At 37.0% G+C, this 18,820-nt stretch overlaps 2 protein-coding genes and 1 long non-coding RNA gene across 5 annotated transcripts in view; 2 read left to right on the top strand and 1 right to left on the bottom strand.

The window, feature by feature from the left end:
* The window catches only part of LOC110833581 (ATP-binding cassette sub-family C member 5-like), a 51,704-nt gene that overhangs the window by 31,227 nt on the left and 1,657 nt on the right, over window positions 1-18,820 (bottom strand). The window lies entirely within an intron of this gene.
* Window positions 3,182-4,185, top strand: LOC110833616 (uncharacterized). Its single transcript, XR_002544258.2, has 2 exons — window positions 3,182-3,383; window positions 3,802-4,185. It is a non-coding gene; the product is annotated as an uncharacterized LOC110833616 (long non-coding RNA).
* On the top strand, window positions 5,511-17,685 carry LOC110833553 (multicopper oxidase 3). 3 transcript variants are annotated; one of them, XM_087349017.1, is made up of 12 exons: window positions 5,511-5,755; window positions 9,508-9,635; window positions 10,004-10,160; window positions 10,988-11,108; window positions 11,221-11,431; window positions 12,645-12,868; window positions 13,334-13,532; window positions 14,156-14,334; window positions 14,601-14,793; window positions 15,083-15,307; window positions 16,003-16,215; window positions 16,492-17,685. In XM_087349017.1, the coding sequence occupies exons 2-12, from the start codon at window positions 9,557-9,559 to the stop codon at window positions 16,677-16,679; spliced, it is 1,989 nt and encodes a 662-aa protein (XP_087205143.1). In that variant the 5' UTR covers window positions 5,511-5,755; window positions 9,508-9,556; the 3' UTR covers window positions 16,680-17,685. The 3 variants fall into 3 exon arrangements, with proteins under 3 accessions (XP_087205143.1, XP_087205144.1, XP_087205145.1); XM_087349018.1 differs by lacking the exon at window positions 5,511-5,755 and adding an exon at window positions 8,240-8,356; XM_087349019.1 differs by lacking the exon at window positions 5,511-5,755 and adding an exon at window positions 9,397-9,417.

Genomic DNA, 18,820 nt, shown 5'->3' with positions numbered 1-18,820 from the left:
TTACAAAATATGACAAGTGGTCCCTACCCCGAGACAGATACACCCAGTCCACATCCTGATATTATTTCTACATCTAAAAGTAAAGCTGTCCCACTACACGCCATGTAGGCGCTTGGGGGGAGTGGAGGTATAGCTCCTCTCTTCCTTGACCTCGGCACTAGATGGGGGTGAGTGGTCAGCATCACGCCCCGGCCGGCTTTACCCCAGGGAAAGAACCCCGGTACCCACTGTAGAGGAGGCTGGGTGGGCCCCAGAGCCGGTCTGGACGCAGAGGCTAGAGGAAATATCTTCTGCCCCCGTCGGGGATCGAACCCCGTCGTCCAGCCCGTAGCTAGTCACTATACTGACTGAGCTATCCCGGCTCTATTTCTACATCTACTTAAATATAACTCTTCCATCTATGTCTAGATCTTTCTAGTTGACTCGTGTTGATCAAACGACCATTCTTGTGGAAGAATGAAGATACCCACCAAAACTGTGTTAATTTTTAATTTAACCAGGCTAAAACGTAAATTAAGACTTCACAACGCATCAGTCGTCTAAACTGCGAAAATCATTAAATGGAGACAACGCGAATAACGTGGACTAATGTCGATCATCCGTCAAAGTTCGGAAGATGTTACCGTCAGATTATAATAAATGTCCTACGTATGGAATAGTATCTTAGGGACACATTATCTATTCAAACTGACGGAATAACATAACCTCAGTTCAGCTAGAACAGTGTCCTACATAAATATTATCTTCCTTCCTTCTACCCTGCGTAAAGAGAGTTTTAAGAGTAAAAGTTATGAAGGAATATCAGGTGGAATTTTTAAAATGTGAAATGAATAATAAAATTTTATAACATCGTCTCAATATTCTTCAGGTTACTTAAAATGACACTACTGGAGGCCAGATGGGAATAAGGTGGCAACTGAACCAGCAGACGATTGTTCTTCGGAAATATGGACTAAGATCATCACTCAGGAACAGACTTTATCGAACGTAAGTGGATCATATCAATGGTTATGAGGGTGGGGTTTGTTAGTGACCGGATGTCGTATGTAATAGTCAGGGGTCGCTGGTGTCGTAGGCATTCAAGAAATGTGTATGGTTCATGTAATAAAGGAGGGTGGAATGACAAATAAAATTAGTAAGGAAAGATATGGTAGAGTAGGAAGGGATTAATTTAATACGAACAGTTAGAAAGATATTTAAGAAACAAATGAAGGACAGGTTAATAGAAACAGAAAATAAGGAATGTGGGCGGAAAGAAAGAATATAAGAAAATAAAAAAAAAAGAAACAAAATGAAACAGAGAGCTTCTGTCGTCCTGAACTTGTTGGTACACGAGAAATAAGCTTGTTAGCGACCAGAATTAATCCGATTTGCAGATATCTAAGCCAGAAGTGCAGTGGGACAGACAGACACTTGAGATAAAAGTTACAACACAACCGTGATTGGACAGGTGCGCGTATAAGGGAAGAATGCAAGTAGGTCACTGGGTTAATAGACGTCTTCTTTCGACAAATTACGGGTCAGTGCGTCCGAAAACGGGACACGGGAGGAGAAAGCTTCGGGTAGAAGCATTTCCTGGCCCTAAACACTAAGATTTCACTGCAACACGCTGAATATCTTACTTTGTTACAGATAACTTAGCTTAACTACTAAAAGTATCGAATTGGTATTCAGAATATATCCCATTACAATTAGACTTAATAATTCATTGATTTTACTATAGGCTGGGAAGACAGAGACAATTCGGCTTCATGCCGGAAAATACTGCCTCAATCAGCCCTGATGATGGAGGCAGCGAGGACATCCGAAAAGTTGGCAAAGTACGAGCCTACACCGGATAATTTTTAATAAAAGTCCACAATTACAAATTTTATAAAAATCCCTTAGGCGGTTGCATGAGCACAGATGGACGGACAGACGGACGAAGCTATTAAAATAGGTTTTTGTGTTTCTGGGTTATATTTACTGCAACGGCGACTTAAATTATTAGGGGTCACAAAATATTTGGTTCCTGAAAAAGAAAATTCGATCGTCACAGACGAGTATTGCGAGTAAAACCACGCCATGCGACATCGGGATGTATCGTCATGTGGAACGATGTCACCCACAACTCAGCTGGATGTCACGTAGACGGCGGTAATTGCGAAAGCGTGTTTCCTATCCGCACGCCGATTGCCAACCTCGTCCTGATTGATGGTTCTGCTTGCCGTTTTACTCAAAGACTTATTGTAGTGACAACGTTTTTGTAACCTGTTTAAAAAACTGTTTTGTCCAATTAAAGTTAAGTAGTTACCAAACAAATGTCTTGTCATGTTAAAAGTCGTAAGTCACCCGCCAGACGTCAACTGACAGCCAAATGCCAGGAATAAAATACCTTCTTATCTAATAGAGAGTGCACTACTTAACTAACTAGCTTCCTTACAAACTAACTACAAGAATTGAAAGATAACGCATTGACTGAATAATGTACTAAGTAATTACTTAATTACCCATGCAAACAAATTGCAGTCCTTAAAAGTTTAATTACAATGTTGACTAGTATATTATACTTATCTTCCACATTAATTTCACTTCCTTCTCAATTTTTTTTGAAGTCAGATGATAAATACACATAATTACACGACAAGATTTGAAGAAAAAAATGGAATAGGAGTTATTATATAATTAAAATTTCATAACACTTTATGTTTCACTAACTTAGGCGTTAGGCGTTAGGCAACACGGAGTTTTCCTCCGTGGCATCCCAACAATTACTCCATTCACACACAGAAGAAGGCAATGGCAAACCACTTCTGGATCATCTGCCAAGAACGTATATGAACAGGTCCCAGTCCGAGAAAAGGATGGAAGGATCCTGTTCATATGGACCTGTCGTCAGACAGAACACTAAATAAAATAATAAATAAAAAATAACTTAGGCGTAGGTAAGACGAAAGTATTAGAGTATTTTAAGTAAATGATATAATAAGGTGTTGATTGGATTAATCTGGCTTAAGATATGGACAAGCGGCAGGCTTTTATGAACACGGCAATGAACCTTCTGGTTCTACAAGAGACGCAAAAGAAATTTCACCACTATCAGCTTATCGACACAGACGGAGGAAATTAGTTAGGTAAACAAGGAATAAACGAAAAAAGTACACGATTGTTACCATAGAAACCGCGTAACAACCTACTGGTCTGCTGTAGAAGACACATGATGTACGTTACGTAACGCTATTAAGGAATTCTCATCCCAGACATCTTCAACTCTGAGGATGTCACAAAGATCTGTGTGTGTGTGTGTGTTCCAGCAGCGTAGACCGGCTGGAAACTGTGACGAGGGTGTAATCAAGTTTGTGGCCACGGTTTCTAGCCTTCAAGACAGATCGATCGTTGTTCTCGTATGTTTCAACAAGATTCAGTTTGTCGGATTTGATGTTCTGAAAACGGCTGTCGTCTGGGATGATGTGCCGTGCAGTCTGGTAGATATTTACCGACTTACTACCTCCATCATCAGGACAGGATAAGTCACAAGAGACTTATCGTCCTGATGATAGAGGCAGTCAATACCTCCGAAGTTTCTATAGATTTCTATGAGATTACACGGCACAGAATCCTAAAGGACAGCAGTATTTATCTGCGAGTCCCGTTCGGATATCACTGTATATAACAGGAAAGTTGCTTAGTTATACATTTAGGAATGTTTTATAAGTCGTTAAAGAGCATTTATTGGGACGCGGTAAGATGATTTGTGAATAATGTACTGGAAATAATGTAAGATTAAGTAATTTAAGGTGCTTCCGCAACGCCTACTTGCAGGAACAGCGAAAAGTCTTCAAACTAGCGGGTCACCGACCCACGTTAAAACAGAAGTAACACCTGGATTATGTCAGATGCGTTACCGCTGTGCAAACCTATTCGGTCACACGACAAGAAACATCATAACGATGGATAGCTCTCAAAAACAGAACTTCACTTTAACGTGTCCTGCGAGGACCGCATCGATTTGTTAATACAACGTTCTATTTGCTGATTTAAACTCTTCTTTAGGTGTTTGATCTTGAAGCAGACAAATTTTATGGTTGACGAAAGATTTGTGTAACAACTGGTAGATGAAAGGATTTGATGCATGACTGTAATGTCAGCTGTTTTAAAGTTTCTTTACCTCAATTGGTTTGTTTACATAAAGTTTGGAACCTAAAACACTTCTTTGTTGTTTGACTGAAACCTCTCTTGTATTCCTTTAAAGAAAAGTTATTACTATATGCACGTATTTTCATGTGGTATACAAGGTCGAAGGTTTACATTACAGGGTAAACCTTGTGGCTGACTTTGACAGACTGCAGTCCTCAATGTGTTCCAACACTCGAAACGATTTCACATTCTGTTCCTGTAACAACCTCCAGAGCGTACGTAGGTGTGCGAGAATTTTTCTTCATTTGTTTCCAACTACATGTCACATCCAAATAAGGAATAAAAATAATATACGTAAATCACATCCAGAAATATCGTAGAAGTTCCATCGCGGATCCAAATTTGGACAACAAGAATAGATCTGAGTTCAGAAACATTACAATTATTATTTTACGACTATTTTATGGCTAAGAAAATTCGTATGGAGACCAGATTTGAATCTCAGAACGCAAAAAATTAATAATTTCTCTTATCACACCAAAGTCCACGAGAGTTAGTACGAAACTCGCAAAAAAAATGGCGAGGGAAATATAGTATTTTGGAGTTGTAAATGAGTGTTGTTAGGACACAGCTTAAATTAAAAGATGTGCTATACTACTTAAAAGTATTTGTATATGCAGAACTAATGAGGAATGCGTCGTAGAAAACAAAGAAAATCAGCGAAAATATTTAATTTCGTCAAAGTCGAACAAAGCTGAACACACAGAGGCCTGTTAACTACAAGCTAAATCTTATATCATTAATATTTAATAATTCAGCCCGTACCGCGAAGAAAACACAACGCGTCACCATTTCAAAGATCAACTGGTTAACGCTGTTTAAGGAAATCATCGCTGTTTATTCTGAGAATCATAGTTCGTCTGATTAATATTAAAGAATTCAGCCCGTACCGCGAAGAAAACACAACGCGTCACCATTTCAAAGATCAACTGGTTAACGCTGTTTAAGGAAATCATCGCTGTTTATTCTGAGAATCATAGTTCGTCTGATTAATATTAAAGAATTCAGCCCGTACCGCGAAGAAAACACAACGCGTCACCATTTCAAAGATCAACTGGTTAACGCTGTTTAAGGAAATAATCGCTGTTTACTCTGAGAATAGTCTGAAACACATAATTACACTATACACACAAAAAAGTACAGATAGACTGATTCTTCATCCAGAGAATTGTTAATCGGATTAATGGCCGGGAATCATTCGTGCGAAATTATAAAATATTTACCTAGAAGTTCCTTATTTTGCTTTATCCTTCAGCGTATTTGGTTACAATAGCATTCGAACGTGACAAATTACGCCAAGCTCAACAACATACATGCGTTGGATTTCAGTCTAATGCTCATGGATCGTATATGCGTGTAGGCTACGTCAAGGATTGCTGTAACGAGCAATTGAATCCGAATGTCATTGCATTATTTCGTCATTATCAGCTGTAGAATCGCGCTCATGAGCGGTGGAACGTGAAGATAACAGATTTTAACGTATAAAATTAAATAGCCTGACCTGCGTAGTGACATACTGAAGTCTGTAGTGTTAACAAATTACACACCAACCCATATTCACTTTACACAGTTGACAAAGGTAAGCTTTTAATAAATCTTCGTTTTAATGTAAGTTATAAATGTAATTTGTAGTGTATTTTATTTACGTTTTCAAATATAACATGGTTGCTAATTACAGAATTGTATTTGCGCCTTTCTATTACTCAATTCGGAATCTTTTGTCTTCGCATCTGATATCTAAGAACTTAATTATTCGTGTTTTTTCCGTCTAATCACAATTGTATATAAATAAAATTTTTACATAAGATATTAAAATATCATTTACATATTTGGTACAAATATGTAAATGATAGACACTAAGATTCTGAACTGTGTGATTAAAAGCATTTCTTAGATTTGATATGCTGATCTTTTCAAATGTAATTTTAGTTTCAACTTTCTGGATGGTTTATCCCGGAACTGGAACTTCGCCAAGTATGTTCCGGATTCCATTAACATCTATGTGGTACAGGATTATCCTTGGGCAACGTCTACCTCTTAATTCTTTAGAGCTTAGCCTTAGCTATACGCAAGCGCCATATATTTAAAAATAAAATTACTCTGAATTTTGTCCGTGAAATATAGTAATGTATCTCGTATGAATCTCAGCATAAACAGCGATTATTTCCTTAAACAGCGTTAACCAGTTGATCTTTGTAATGGTGAAGAGTTGTGTTTTCTTCGCGGTACGGACTGAATTCTTAAATATTATTTAGATACCTACTCAGTGTATCCATGGATTTCCTATGATTCTCACAATATAAACAGCGATTATTTCCTTAAACAGCGTTAACCAGTTGATCTTTGTAATGGTGAAGAGAAGTGTTTTCTTCGCGGTACGGACTGAATTCTTAAATGCTATTTAGACGAACTTCGGCTTCGAGGGTTAATTAATTATCGGATTAAATATCTATTATTTCCTTAAACAGCGTTAACCAGTTGATCTTTGTAATGGTGAAGAGAAGTGTTTTCTTCGCGGTACGAACTGAACTGACTATAAGTCAGTACGCATCCGGAAGGTCCTGCGACCGGCCAACCCGACCAAGGTTCTCCGTGGTTTTCCTCGGTCTTAGAGCAAATGCTGAGTTGGTACCCAAATTCCAAGTTGCAGCCCTCCCAGTGTTAACATCAAAATTCCGCTCTATAGTAGCCCCCCCCCCCATATTAACGTAAAACTTTTTCCAAACGCCGCCCTTCTAAGGCCAATATCAAAATTCAAAATTAACGCAAAGACCCTGATCCATTTCTTACCCCATCCTGTCTCCTAAATCCCTTGTCCTCACTAAACCTATTCATACCAGAAGGACGAGCGGGTAATGCCTGGGAGCCTTCGTAGCCACAAACAAACTTTATACTCCCTAGCCCATTTATAACAGTAGTACCTATCGCTACTCCCCCCACTATCTCCCCCCCCCCTCCAGGGATTGATAAGATTTCAAAAAATAATTTTGTGTTACTGAAACTGAAAATGTATTAACGCTGTCATAAGAAATTAAGCCAATTCAAACCAGTCTCCATTTTTATAATGTATTTAATTCATTTCAAATTATATATTATCTTAAGATTTATACTTCGGTCTTTCAGGTGGTTTCTTTTAAAAGTTTTGAGTGAATTTCTATTCTAAAGCCCCCCCCCCCCCCCCCAGTACAGTCTCAGTCCAACTTGACTTCAAGATTTCACTGCTATTAAAAGTGACATCAGTGTTTGGCAATCAGACAAAAGAAACGATCCATTATAACGCCATGTTTTCTGCACTCTCTGCAAAGGTTCGTATAAATAAATCAAACCATAACTCCAAAATAGCTGTAACACATCGTTTTATCACTACAGCTAGGAATCCATCTCAGTACAGAAGGTTTATAAAAATACAAAATTTTATTTGTATTTCTTGAAACAATCTCTTTTCTCTTAGCTTTATTGAACACTAATATTAACCTTAAAAATTATTGTGTCAGTAAATGAACCTACACATTTTCGACTTTGAAGCTTCCGATGTGCTGTTACTAAAACGTGTTTTATGCGAATTTAATGGTAATTTTCTTTAATTTCGGTAGAAACAACAGATAATCTTTTACATCACGCAGTACATGTGTATCTACCTGCTTTCTGACACAGATTTCACAACGTAGATTTGCATTACACGAGTTGTCAAGAGTAAAGCGAAGATTTCGCACAGTCGCTGATTTAATATTTTTCGACATAAAATATATATTAAATAATTTAGAATAACTTTGTATAGGGCATGTATGCATGTATTAAAAATTGGATGGCCACGCGTTTTAGGAAATCTGGGTAATTGGTTTAAATGCTAGTATGGTGCCACAATCTTTACAACATTTGCATGAACATGAAAAAATTTGATTAGAAGTTCATAAATGTGGTGACAAAGTATACGATATATCCTATTACTTGAAACAAAGAAGAATAAGAATAAGAACAAAAAGATGATTGTGAAAAGACATGTTACGTTCCTGTAGCTTCTTTTTTTTTTTTTAAAAAAAACATATTGAACTATGAATTACGTGCAATCGTGACGAGAAGTTTGTTCTAATAAAAATTCAGTAAAAATAAAATGTATTTCGGAAATAGCTTCTGCACTATGTACCTCAGGGGTACACAGAAGTAAATACCCTATAAAATGGTGAATATATGGAATAATAATTCAATTCAATTCAATTCAATTCATTTATTAGAGTGCTTGGTAACAGCCAAAAAGACCAATAACAGCCAAGTACTAAAAATAACAATACAAAAACAAACAATAAACTAAATATATAAATGTACAAATAATTCAACTCATTTATTATTATTATTAATAATAATAATTTGCAAGGAATTTCACGTCAATTTGTGACTCAAATAACTACAGCTTTCGTGTCCTTTGCAACTCCCAAACTAACCATAACATGACATGACAACGGAACTGTTTTATCAAAGCCATTGCATCAATGTGGAATGTCTTACAACTTTCCGTTTTACGCAAGATCTTAGTAAAAAAAAATCTGTTCTGAGCTTATAAAAAAAACTGTTTGAACCGCGTTCTGTGTAGTAAAATTATCAAATGGGACAATTTATTTAAGATTAATTGTAACTGAAAATTATTCCTCGCACGAATTTGCCTACAAAGTAAGGTTGTTACCGTCATGTTATAAACAGCTAGGAAAAATACCAGTCAATAATGATCTTATAAAGTTTCAAGCAGTGAGATTTTATATTTCAGCATTGTTACCTCCTTTCTTACACGATTTTTGAATTTTTTAACAGGCATATTTAACTTTATAGTCATATAAATGTCAAGAATTCTTTTGACCAGCTAAACGTCATATTTATTAACTTCTCAAGAAGAACTTTGTTCCATAGACAACGTTAATTCTGTTCATAGTCTGTACATTATCATCTCGCAATGTACCTGTAATATATTACAGACAATTACAATTGTCGCGAAGTGGGTTACAATAAATTACTCAGACTTACAAGCTGTAAACATTGCACATTCAGGCTTCTTCCTGTTTATAGTGAGAACATTAAAATCCGTGTTTCCCGCTGATAAGAAAATTTAAACTACTCTATGCTCATTTCCTTATCACCGGACTATCTATTTGTCGTAACGGTGGGAAAAAAAAATCAATATGGCGGCTGAATAAGTACGCGGCATCTTTAATTACGTCTGTCAGTATCGGGATCTGACGTCTACATAAAAACGTGAAGATATTTTAACTCTCTACTACGATGGTACGGTTTGGTACTGACTGAAATCTTAAATATTATCGTTTTTCTGTCTTTTTGTTGCAGATTCATAAATCTTCGCTTCATTTTGGACCTACCTTAGCCCAGCCATACCATGGCGTTCACTTCACACTTCATTTTGTGCTCTGTGTTATTTATCTTTTCGTTAGACAAGTCGTGGACATTTGATTCAGGTAATAATGCAGTCAGCCATATCATGGGGAAATACGACGCAAATGTTAGCCAAACCACCGAAATTCTAATTCTATAAATGTAGCTGAATATAAATTTGGAACTCAGAAAAATGAAATTATAGTAAGCATTTCTGAAATCTTAACCGCAGTCAATTTGTATATACAAATTTAAATATCAAAGATACATACGTCACTGGGTACGATGGTTAAAATATATAAAAAAAGACAATATTCTGAATTACCCTGAAATAGTTTGCATTACATCCTAGTCCAGTCATTTTTAGTCACAAGAATAAATATGTTACGTCAAGAAACACGCAAATGAAATGCAAAACTTGCAGATACTTGTTACACTATTGCGTTTACAGTGCTGATTGACCTATCAAAGTACCTGCAGCCAAACCACGTCATGGACAGTGACTTCTTCAGTGATCCATCGTCGTGTTATAGGCCCTGTGAAGATGGGGCCCCTCCCAAGACATGCTACTACAAGTGGACAGTCAATAATTACAAGACAATGGGGCCGTGAGTAGAATAGAAAACACACAAAAAGTCGCTGTTAAATTATTAGAGATTCTACTTAGATTTCGCGAGGTCGCTGGTTTTAAAATCTCAGCCCAGATGCCAGATATTCTGATACGTTCTCCAAGAAAATGCTAAAACAATACTTTTAAATAGGCCTCGACCACTACCGTGCAAAAGAGTCCTTCCTGAATGGAGGTCATCCTCCATCGTCTTACCAATTTCTGTCTCCTTGTTCCAAATGATTCTCTTCAACGACTTAAATGTTTATCCTTCCCTTAGGGCGCCATATTTATAGGATATAAACAAATATAAATACATTTTACTACACTCGGCAGAAGATATATGTCAGGATGGTTAAACCGAACTGTAAGAACTATAGACCCTATAAAACTAAATGGTAACTGTATGTACCACATGCATTAAACACTCAATAACTGCATTTTGCACACATATCTGTGTTTTTTGTGTTTCGTATGATTTTTCAGAATAAACATCGATTATTTCCTTAAACAGCGTTAACCAGTTGATCTTTGTAATGGTGAAGTGCCGTGTTTTCTTCGCGGTACGGACTGAATTCTTAAGTTTCAGTTGAAAGAGCTTCGGCTCCAAAGGTTAATTAGCGTTTTAGTCGTATTATTTCCTTAAACAAGGTTAACCAGTTGATCTTTGTAATGGTGAAGAGAAGTGTTTTCTTCGCGGTACGGACTGAATTAATAAATGTTATTTAAAGGAGCTTCGTGCTTCAAAAGGTTATTATATACATTAGGATAGTCTAGTCAAAATGTAGACTCTGTATAAAGCATGTATGTTAATGACACTTTTTACAGAACTTGCAGAAACTGCCCGAATAACGCGACAGACTGTTTCCGGCAATACTGCATTACGGCTGACGGGTACGAACGTGGGATTACTGCAGTAAATCAGCAACTCCCGGGACCATCGATACAGGTAAAAGTAATTCAATATTAAAAAAAATCGACAAGAGTCATCTGTAGTTTAGTGAGGAAATATGGATAACATCTGTTTGCTTCGACATTAAAATAAATTTCATTTGTGACAGGCGTGCTATGGAGACAGAATTATTGTGGATGTAATGAATAGTCTGATGGGACAGTCTACAACCATCCACTGGCACGGCACACGTCAGATAGGCTCACCACACATGGATGGGGTACCTATGATAACGCAGTGCCCAATTCTCGAAATGACCACATTTCGATATGATTTCAGAGCTACCACCTCCGGAACGTTATATTGGCATTCACACGATGGTGAGACACATTCACGCTTGCACGTTCTGTTATCAGAGCTTTATAAGTAGTCTCTAAATACGTGCGAAATTGATTCAACATTCCAGTTTCATTTTGGACACTTATTTGTTTGAGATATTCACGACAGTTCAAGAGTTGGCTATACTGATGTTGCAGGTTATTAAGATTAATGGTGACCGCAGAGATCGAACCCGGTACTTCTTGAACGGGTATAATATTAAAAAAAATTCTCAGTATAATGAGAATTAATGATCTGTAGATGTCAGTAGAGGTAAATTCCGAAACCATGCTTATATCAAATGTAGCTCGCGAAGTAGACATTTTACAACATAACATTCGAAGTGATATCTGAAATCTCCATCCCAAAACGAATCTCGATCACCCAGTACAACCTTCAGCGCCTCTACTTAAAAGTGTGATTACACTTTTAGAATATTGCGGGTATAAATAAATAGTTTATTTTTGTAATAAATACAAATAAACGCAAAGTATAATTTTAGTATCTCATTTTTTCTTCATATTTATCAGTCCCTCGTATTTGTTTAAAAACATTATTTTCTTTGCTAAGGAAAGGAAAATGCATCATAGGTACTTGAAAATAGAATGCAAAGCTAAACATTTTGTCCCAATAAAGACAGGAGCTTAGCGGGAAATAAATATATAATAAAAAACACAAAATTTTTATTCGAAAATTTCTTCCTGGTGTTGCTACGGTAACCATGTGTATAATATCGGAGAGGGTGGTTGTAGATATGAACTTTAAGCTTACAGAATTATGGTACGTACAGGAAACAGATCATCAGTAAGGCAAATGGGGATATTTGAGGATAATATTAAAAATGAAAACGCCCTGCAGTTGACTATTCAGTCTGATGTGCTGACATAGTCGTTAAATACATTATCTGTATAATAGGCAAGTGTTTGTTAGTTGGTTGGTTATAATTTGCCATTAAGGATTTTGGACCTTATGGGATAATCTTTATAACTAAGTGTGTTTATATGTTTATTACTTCAGACGTTCCTATCATTCTCGAAGGGAAATTTATTAAAAAAATAAATGAATAAATAAATTTACTCTTAATTAGATGCCTCTGTCAGCGACAACAAGGCTTCAGGTACCAGAGCAGAGTTACTGTCAGTCATTTAGCTTGTCAGTAGCGTAAGTGTCTGGCATTCTCCAGCCATTATCTGACCACTATCCGCCACTGCGCAGGTCTCCAGAAGCAAGACGGGGTACAGGGGGCCATGGTAATTCGTACACCCACGTCTCTGGACCCAAACAGTCACCTGTATGATTTCGATTTGGCGTCACACGTCATTTTCATCAGTGACTGGATGCAGTCACCGGCTGGAAACCATTTCCCTGGTCTTAGAACTCACGACACGTTCCAGAAACCCGACTCCATATTATTAAATGGCAGAGGACGGAGAACCACGGTAAGTTCCGGCAGACCCTCGCCGATTACAGTCTCCGTACTTCAAATGCGTGCGCTCTTACTAAAAGTAAATTCTTTTCAGCTTGTTCTGGTATTTTCTCGAGGTTTCACTATGTCTTTTGTCAAATTTGTTCACATCTTTTTGTATTTAATTTTTACTCCTGATTGATATTAAACATATGTAAGGTCTACAGTTGATACGACGATGTTAAATAGTTTCTGCAATCAGAAATACTTAACAAAAGCTAGATAGCACTACTGTATCAGAATATAGGTTAACGTCAACTTTTCTACACCTATTTGGTACCGCGGACAACTCCCCAAAATTTTCTCACACATTTTCATTAAATATAATATAAATTAACCGAGTTGTAAACAGAAAATTTTGTCGTGATTTAAAATTATAATCGTTTTTAAACATATTCACTCCCATGTTCGGACATTTCTAGTGTTGCTGTTATTTCAGACTGACGAATTTTCTTCGGAAAATCTGTACAACGTCTTCCGAGTGACGCATGGTAAGAAGTACCGATTTCGACTCGTTGGTGGGATCTGTACCTCGTGTCCTTACAAGTTCAGCGTGGGACATCACACATTGCTCGTCATCGCAGTGGACGGAAATCCAGTCGAACCCGTTCGCGTCAACTCGATAGATATCTACCCTGGTAAACCTCGATTATCACTGATTAATAGTAATTGTATGACACTTCTAAAATACATGAATCGTTTTATGTAATTACTTAAGGTTTTATTTGCAAATAAGTATTCCAATACATGGCAGAAAAAGTCAATATATTTATCCACTCGAAAATGATCAAAAATAGTTATCGGAACACGTAAAAGGATTTAATTAATATATCTATAAAAATTAGTTGTGTTTGACGGTGAAATAAAACCCTTGTTGACTGCGAGCTTGTGGAAGGTGACGCCATGTGGGCCTGTAAGTGCTTACCGACGTTTCGGAAGAGAGTAATTCCCAAATATTACATTTATAGTGGGAAAAATAATAAACAGTTTTTGACTACCGTCATGTTGTCTATAATGCAATAGAACTACATTTGTTAGTTTCAAAATGGATGCTATTTTAATTATGTATCAGAACATCAAAACTCTGGTACATAATTTACCAGAATTTTATGCTAGTAAATTGTAGGTTTTTTTTTAATGGAAATAAAATAATTATGCACAGAATTATTCTTTTGTTTTGTATTAAGTCGAATTTTGTTTTTTCGTGGGATATTTCACTTTAAATACCTTTGAAATTCCAGAATTAGTCATAATGTTTCAGGAGAAAGGTATGATTTCGTTCTGGACGCTTCAGAACACGTGATAAGTTCCTGGATACATGTAAAAACCATCGGAAATTGTGACGATATTCAGATCTACGCTCTAGGGCTGCTTAGGTACAACGGGGACATGCTTATGATGCCCATCAACCCGGGATACGCGGGTTATCCCAGCGGTAAGGTAAGTAGGACTGTCCTAGATAGTGCAAAAGTCAACATACACTTTAAATAAAAACGCGTATTAATATATTTCTTTTTCCCCTTACAATTTTGAATTTAATTTAATTATTTTTCATGTCAACCATTATAAATATCTTTACAACATACATAAATATTCTTTAAGTATATTTAAAATGGCCGCGTTCCACGCTGATGCGGATTTTTCTTTGCCTCGGATGTCCTATCGAGTGCCCCGTGTTTTTACGATGTGTTTGTATCATTACACAGGTTATGAATGCTTACAATGGGGCCTGTGACAATACAGACCAGGGTGTGTGCATTGTTCACCTGGTGGGATTGGATCCTGTGCCTTACAGAATCACATCCTGCGAACCTGACTTTTCCTTCAAACTGGTTTTCGGATTCCAAACTTTCTCTCTCGATGATCTATCACGGCCGCGAAATTACGTCCGCTACTTCGGTGAGTGTGCTTAATGATGCAATGTTCTTGTGTGTTATATTACGCCATGCGCTATTTTGTACGTCATCTGTCTCCCTGGTTGCAATTATTGTGGAGACCCTGATTTTGACCTTTCGACCTGCAGTTACAGAATTCACGGAATAGAAACATTATTGAAAAAGCTCAGTCTCGCATGAAACCCGAAGGTCAGAAGAGCCCGCAACTGGATCGTATCATGAGCTAGATTAATCCAGTCTCTACTAATGGAATCTTAAATAAACTTAAGTGTACTCTAATCTTCTTGCCACAGAGCCATTAAGCAACGCGTACTTAGCCGGCGTGGTGAATAACATAAGCTTCGAGATGCCACCGTCGCCGCTCCTGACCCAAGCAGATGACGTCCTGAGAAGCGTTCTGTGTCCCACAGGACCTGGCAGAACGCCGGGATGCCCCGGTTCCCAGGACTACTGTGAATGCGTTCACGTGATTAAGATACCCCTAGGATCGGTCGTCCAGTTTCTTCTCATCGATAACGGTAATTGAGACCAACGAATAGTAAACGAACTATTAACTAATTAATTAATTATAGTTTTTACGGCAGCTATTAATAAACTCATTCATCGACCTGATGATAGCAATAAGCAGCTCTGAAACTTCGGTAAATTTCTACCACGCTATGCGGCGTAGCCTAACTTCTCTAAGGACAGTCATCTTCATACTCGCCGCTATGATAACTTAAAAATCTCACGCTGTATTGACTTGGAATTACCCTGTAGTTACTTTTAATCACCCTGTAGTTTCTTTTAATCGCCTTTTAGTTACTTTTAATCACCTTTTAGTTACTTTTAATCACCTTTTAGTTACTTTTAATCACTCTGTAATTACTTTTAATCACCCTGTAGTTTATTTTAATCACCTTTTACTTACGTTTAATCACCTTTTAGTTACTTTTAATCACCTTTTAGTTACTTTTAATCACCTTGTAGTTACTTTTAATCACCTTGTAGTTACTTTTAATCACCTTGTAGTTACTTTTAATCACTCTGTAATTACTTTTAATCAACCTGTAGTTTCTTTTAATCACCTTTTACTTACTTTTAATCACCTTTTAGTTACTTTTAATCACCTTTTAGTTACTTTTAATCACCTTTTAGTTACTTTTAATCACCTTTTAGTTACTTTTAATCATCCTGTAGTTACTTTCAATCACCCTGTATTTCACTTCAACAGGTACTGGAAGTATCAACCACCCGTTTCACATGCACGGATATTCCTTCAATGTCATTGCAATGGGGAGATTTAAGAGAGGAGAGGACGATACAAGTATAATTAGAGATTTGCGCCGTGGGGCCTTAAAACATTCAAACTTCCCAGTGTACAAGGACACAATAGCTGTACCCAGTATGGGATATACAGTGATAAGGATCCTGGCCGATAACCCAGGTAAGAGATGATAAATATTATAAAATGCTGAAACAAAGTCTTTACCTTAGTCTACTTTAGCACAAACTTCTATCATCATTGAACAATTACATCGGATTACTTCAGTGTTACAATTATACAATTTATTATTCTATAGATCGCTCTGCTGATGATAAAACTCGTGAAGTGGCGTGAAAAAACACCTCTTGGAAACGTCGGTGTATACCTTTCCAAGCTTGTTATTCTTGTGACGCGGTGTACAGAATAATCACAAAGGCTCGCGGTATTGTGTTTTAGGTTTCTGGTTCTTCCACTGTCACGTGTTGTACCACGCCGAAACCGGGATGGCTGTCGTACTTCAAGTGGGAGAAGACAGACAAATACCTAGGCCCCCAGCGGGGTTCCCAAAATGTGGGGACTTTGTTCCTCCCGTATACAGCGACAATACACAACACCGGAAAACCTCTGTTTATAACACTGGTTAATTAATTCATGTAAAGGGGTGGGTTTATCATTAACCTATCCAAAACAATTTTAAATTAAAATATACATAACTACTCCTTCACCTACTGATTTGTGTCGGTATACAACTTTTCATCCTGAATAGAAGTGCCTGAGAAGAATTTTTCGACCTGGAACGGATTAAGAAATATTAGGATGGAGGAAACTGTTCTATTAGCAGCTTCATAATTTGTAATACACAACAGATATTACTGTAATGATATGACGTAAGGGGATGGGTAGAACATGAAGCATGAAAATTCCAACGAAATCAGATCTGGAAATCACGAACACAAAATGTTAACAATTTACAATTACATAAAATCATGTTGTGTATAGAATTAATTGCAGAATAAACTGTGAATGCCATCTTGTTGCTAAAAATATTATATTGAACAAGTGTGGGAGAAGAATGAATTTCTGCTGTAGGAACTGAGTAAAATATAGGCCTGTGCACTATTTTGTATGACAAACAGAATCACGTCTATCAGGTAAGTATGTGCGAATTATTTCCACATTGGAAGATTGTTTGTCTTCTCGATTGTAACCTCTGAAACGTCGGCAGGCTTCTATCAGACTATACAGCGCTACAGCCCAGAAGACGGTCACCTTCGAAATCACCGCCGTGAAAACCTCAAATCCAGATTTTCTCTTCGCTTGTCCTAACAGAGTTTTCGTAATTAGGTGAGGATACTGACAGTGAATTAGAAATGCCAGGAATTTTGTGGTTTCCACTGAAAACTGGAGGAGTGGAAGAATCGAAAGAAGATTACCTGGCAACCCAATTACGTCTCAGTGCAACAGTGATTTGTCTTCATCATCAATGCTGTTTGGTCCCAGAAGACAATTAGACCAGTTCGGAAATCTTTTGCAATCGTTAGACGTATATTTTGTATAATATTCAGGACCAACATTAAGAAATATAATTATTTCTTAAGAATAAAATATCTTAGGGCGCCATATTAAATTCATTCATGTGGGAGAATATCATTAGAATGAATGCATTTTGTTTTAATCTTCACAACGATAAGTTTATTCAGATTTTTTTTAAAATTTCAGTTCTGTAAAATATGTTTGCTAATAAGAAAATCTGAACCAGTTGAGGTTTCCTTTCGTCACCTGTTACAGAATTACTGATCCACTAACCCTCGTATCCTATGACTGATCTTAAAAGTAACTTCACGCCTTAAGACGCTAGAATTCAGCTCCTTTCATGTTTACGACTACTTCAAAATTTTTAATCTACGACGCCTGAAACGCTTACAGACAGACTCAGTATTCACTTGTTTACATCTAAAATTTGTCAGCTTACACTCCTTAATTTCAATAAGTAAACACGGGATTAAAATATGACCTTAATTCTATGAAGTGCGAAGTATTTAAAAATTCGGCCCGTACCGCAGAGAAAACACAACACTTCACCGTTGAATAAATCAATACGCTTTTGCTGTTAAAATAAACAATCGATTACAAAACCAATTAAATACACTCTGTAGGCAAATGCAGATTTAATTAAGGTTAAAGCACGTGGTAAATATAATTACCATCATCAGAATCCTTCAGATAGTCGGAATGAAGATTTAGTTGACAGGGAATATTACTTAATTCCACAACCACAATCCATTTATCGGTGTCCCAGGGGAACTGATACAATTTTCCCCACATTCCTGGAATATTATGTATTCTTACTTATACGGTGTGACGTTCTGGACGGTATAAACTTTTATTTTATTAAATAAACGTCTCCATCATAAGGTCACAGAGATATAAATCTATTTCCGTCCACAGATGACAGAGCGTTGGGTCATAGACAGTAGCAGGTACGTCTTTAGATACACAGTGAAGTTTTTCAGTCTCTGAATTAAAATATTACTAAATTTTAACGCTAACATGATTTAAGTCGATTGACGGCAATAGCAAATGTTTTTAGCACGCGTTATACGGCGTAAGAGATGTTTCCAGACGGTCTGTAGCTGCTTCACCCACTGACCGCACTCTTAAACAAACAACAGAATGATGAACATGGCTTCCACCATCAAGATGTTACGTGTCGATGGTAATTATCTCTTCCGTTTATATAAAATAGCTCTCGGGCAGCAACACGGACGCTTTTAAAATATCCCCA

Source organism: Zootermopsis nevadensis, unplaced genomic scaffold (assembly GCF_977971745.1).
Source record: "Zootermopsis nevadensis isolate Lab colony 2312 unplaced genomic scaffold, Znev_1.0 Znev_ptg000015l, whole genome shotgun sequence".
Classification (NCBI taxonomy): Eukaryota; Metazoa; Arthropoda; class Insecta; order Blattodea; family Termopsidae; genus Zootermopsis; species Zootermopsis nevadensis.
The sequence above is the reverse complement of the archived record's forward strand: the minus strand, read 5'-3'. Positions and strand labels throughout refer to the sequence as shown.

What these genes read in the sequence shown, in the direction of transcription:
- LOC110833553 (XM_087349017.1), top strand. Translation starts at nt 9,557, where the DNA reads ATGGCGTTCACTTCACACTTCATTTTGTGCTCTGTGTTATTTATCTTT. An exon ending in TCCCGGGACCATCGATACAG is followed by an intron (nt 11,109 to 11,220) that starts GTAAAAGTAATT and finishes CATTTGTGACAG; the next exon opens with GCGTGCTATGGAGACAGAAT. An exon ending in GTTTCTTCTCATCGATAACG is followed by an intron (nt 15,308 to 16,002) that starts GTAATTGAGACC and finishes TCACTTCAACAG; the next exon opens with GTACTGGAAGTATCAACCAC.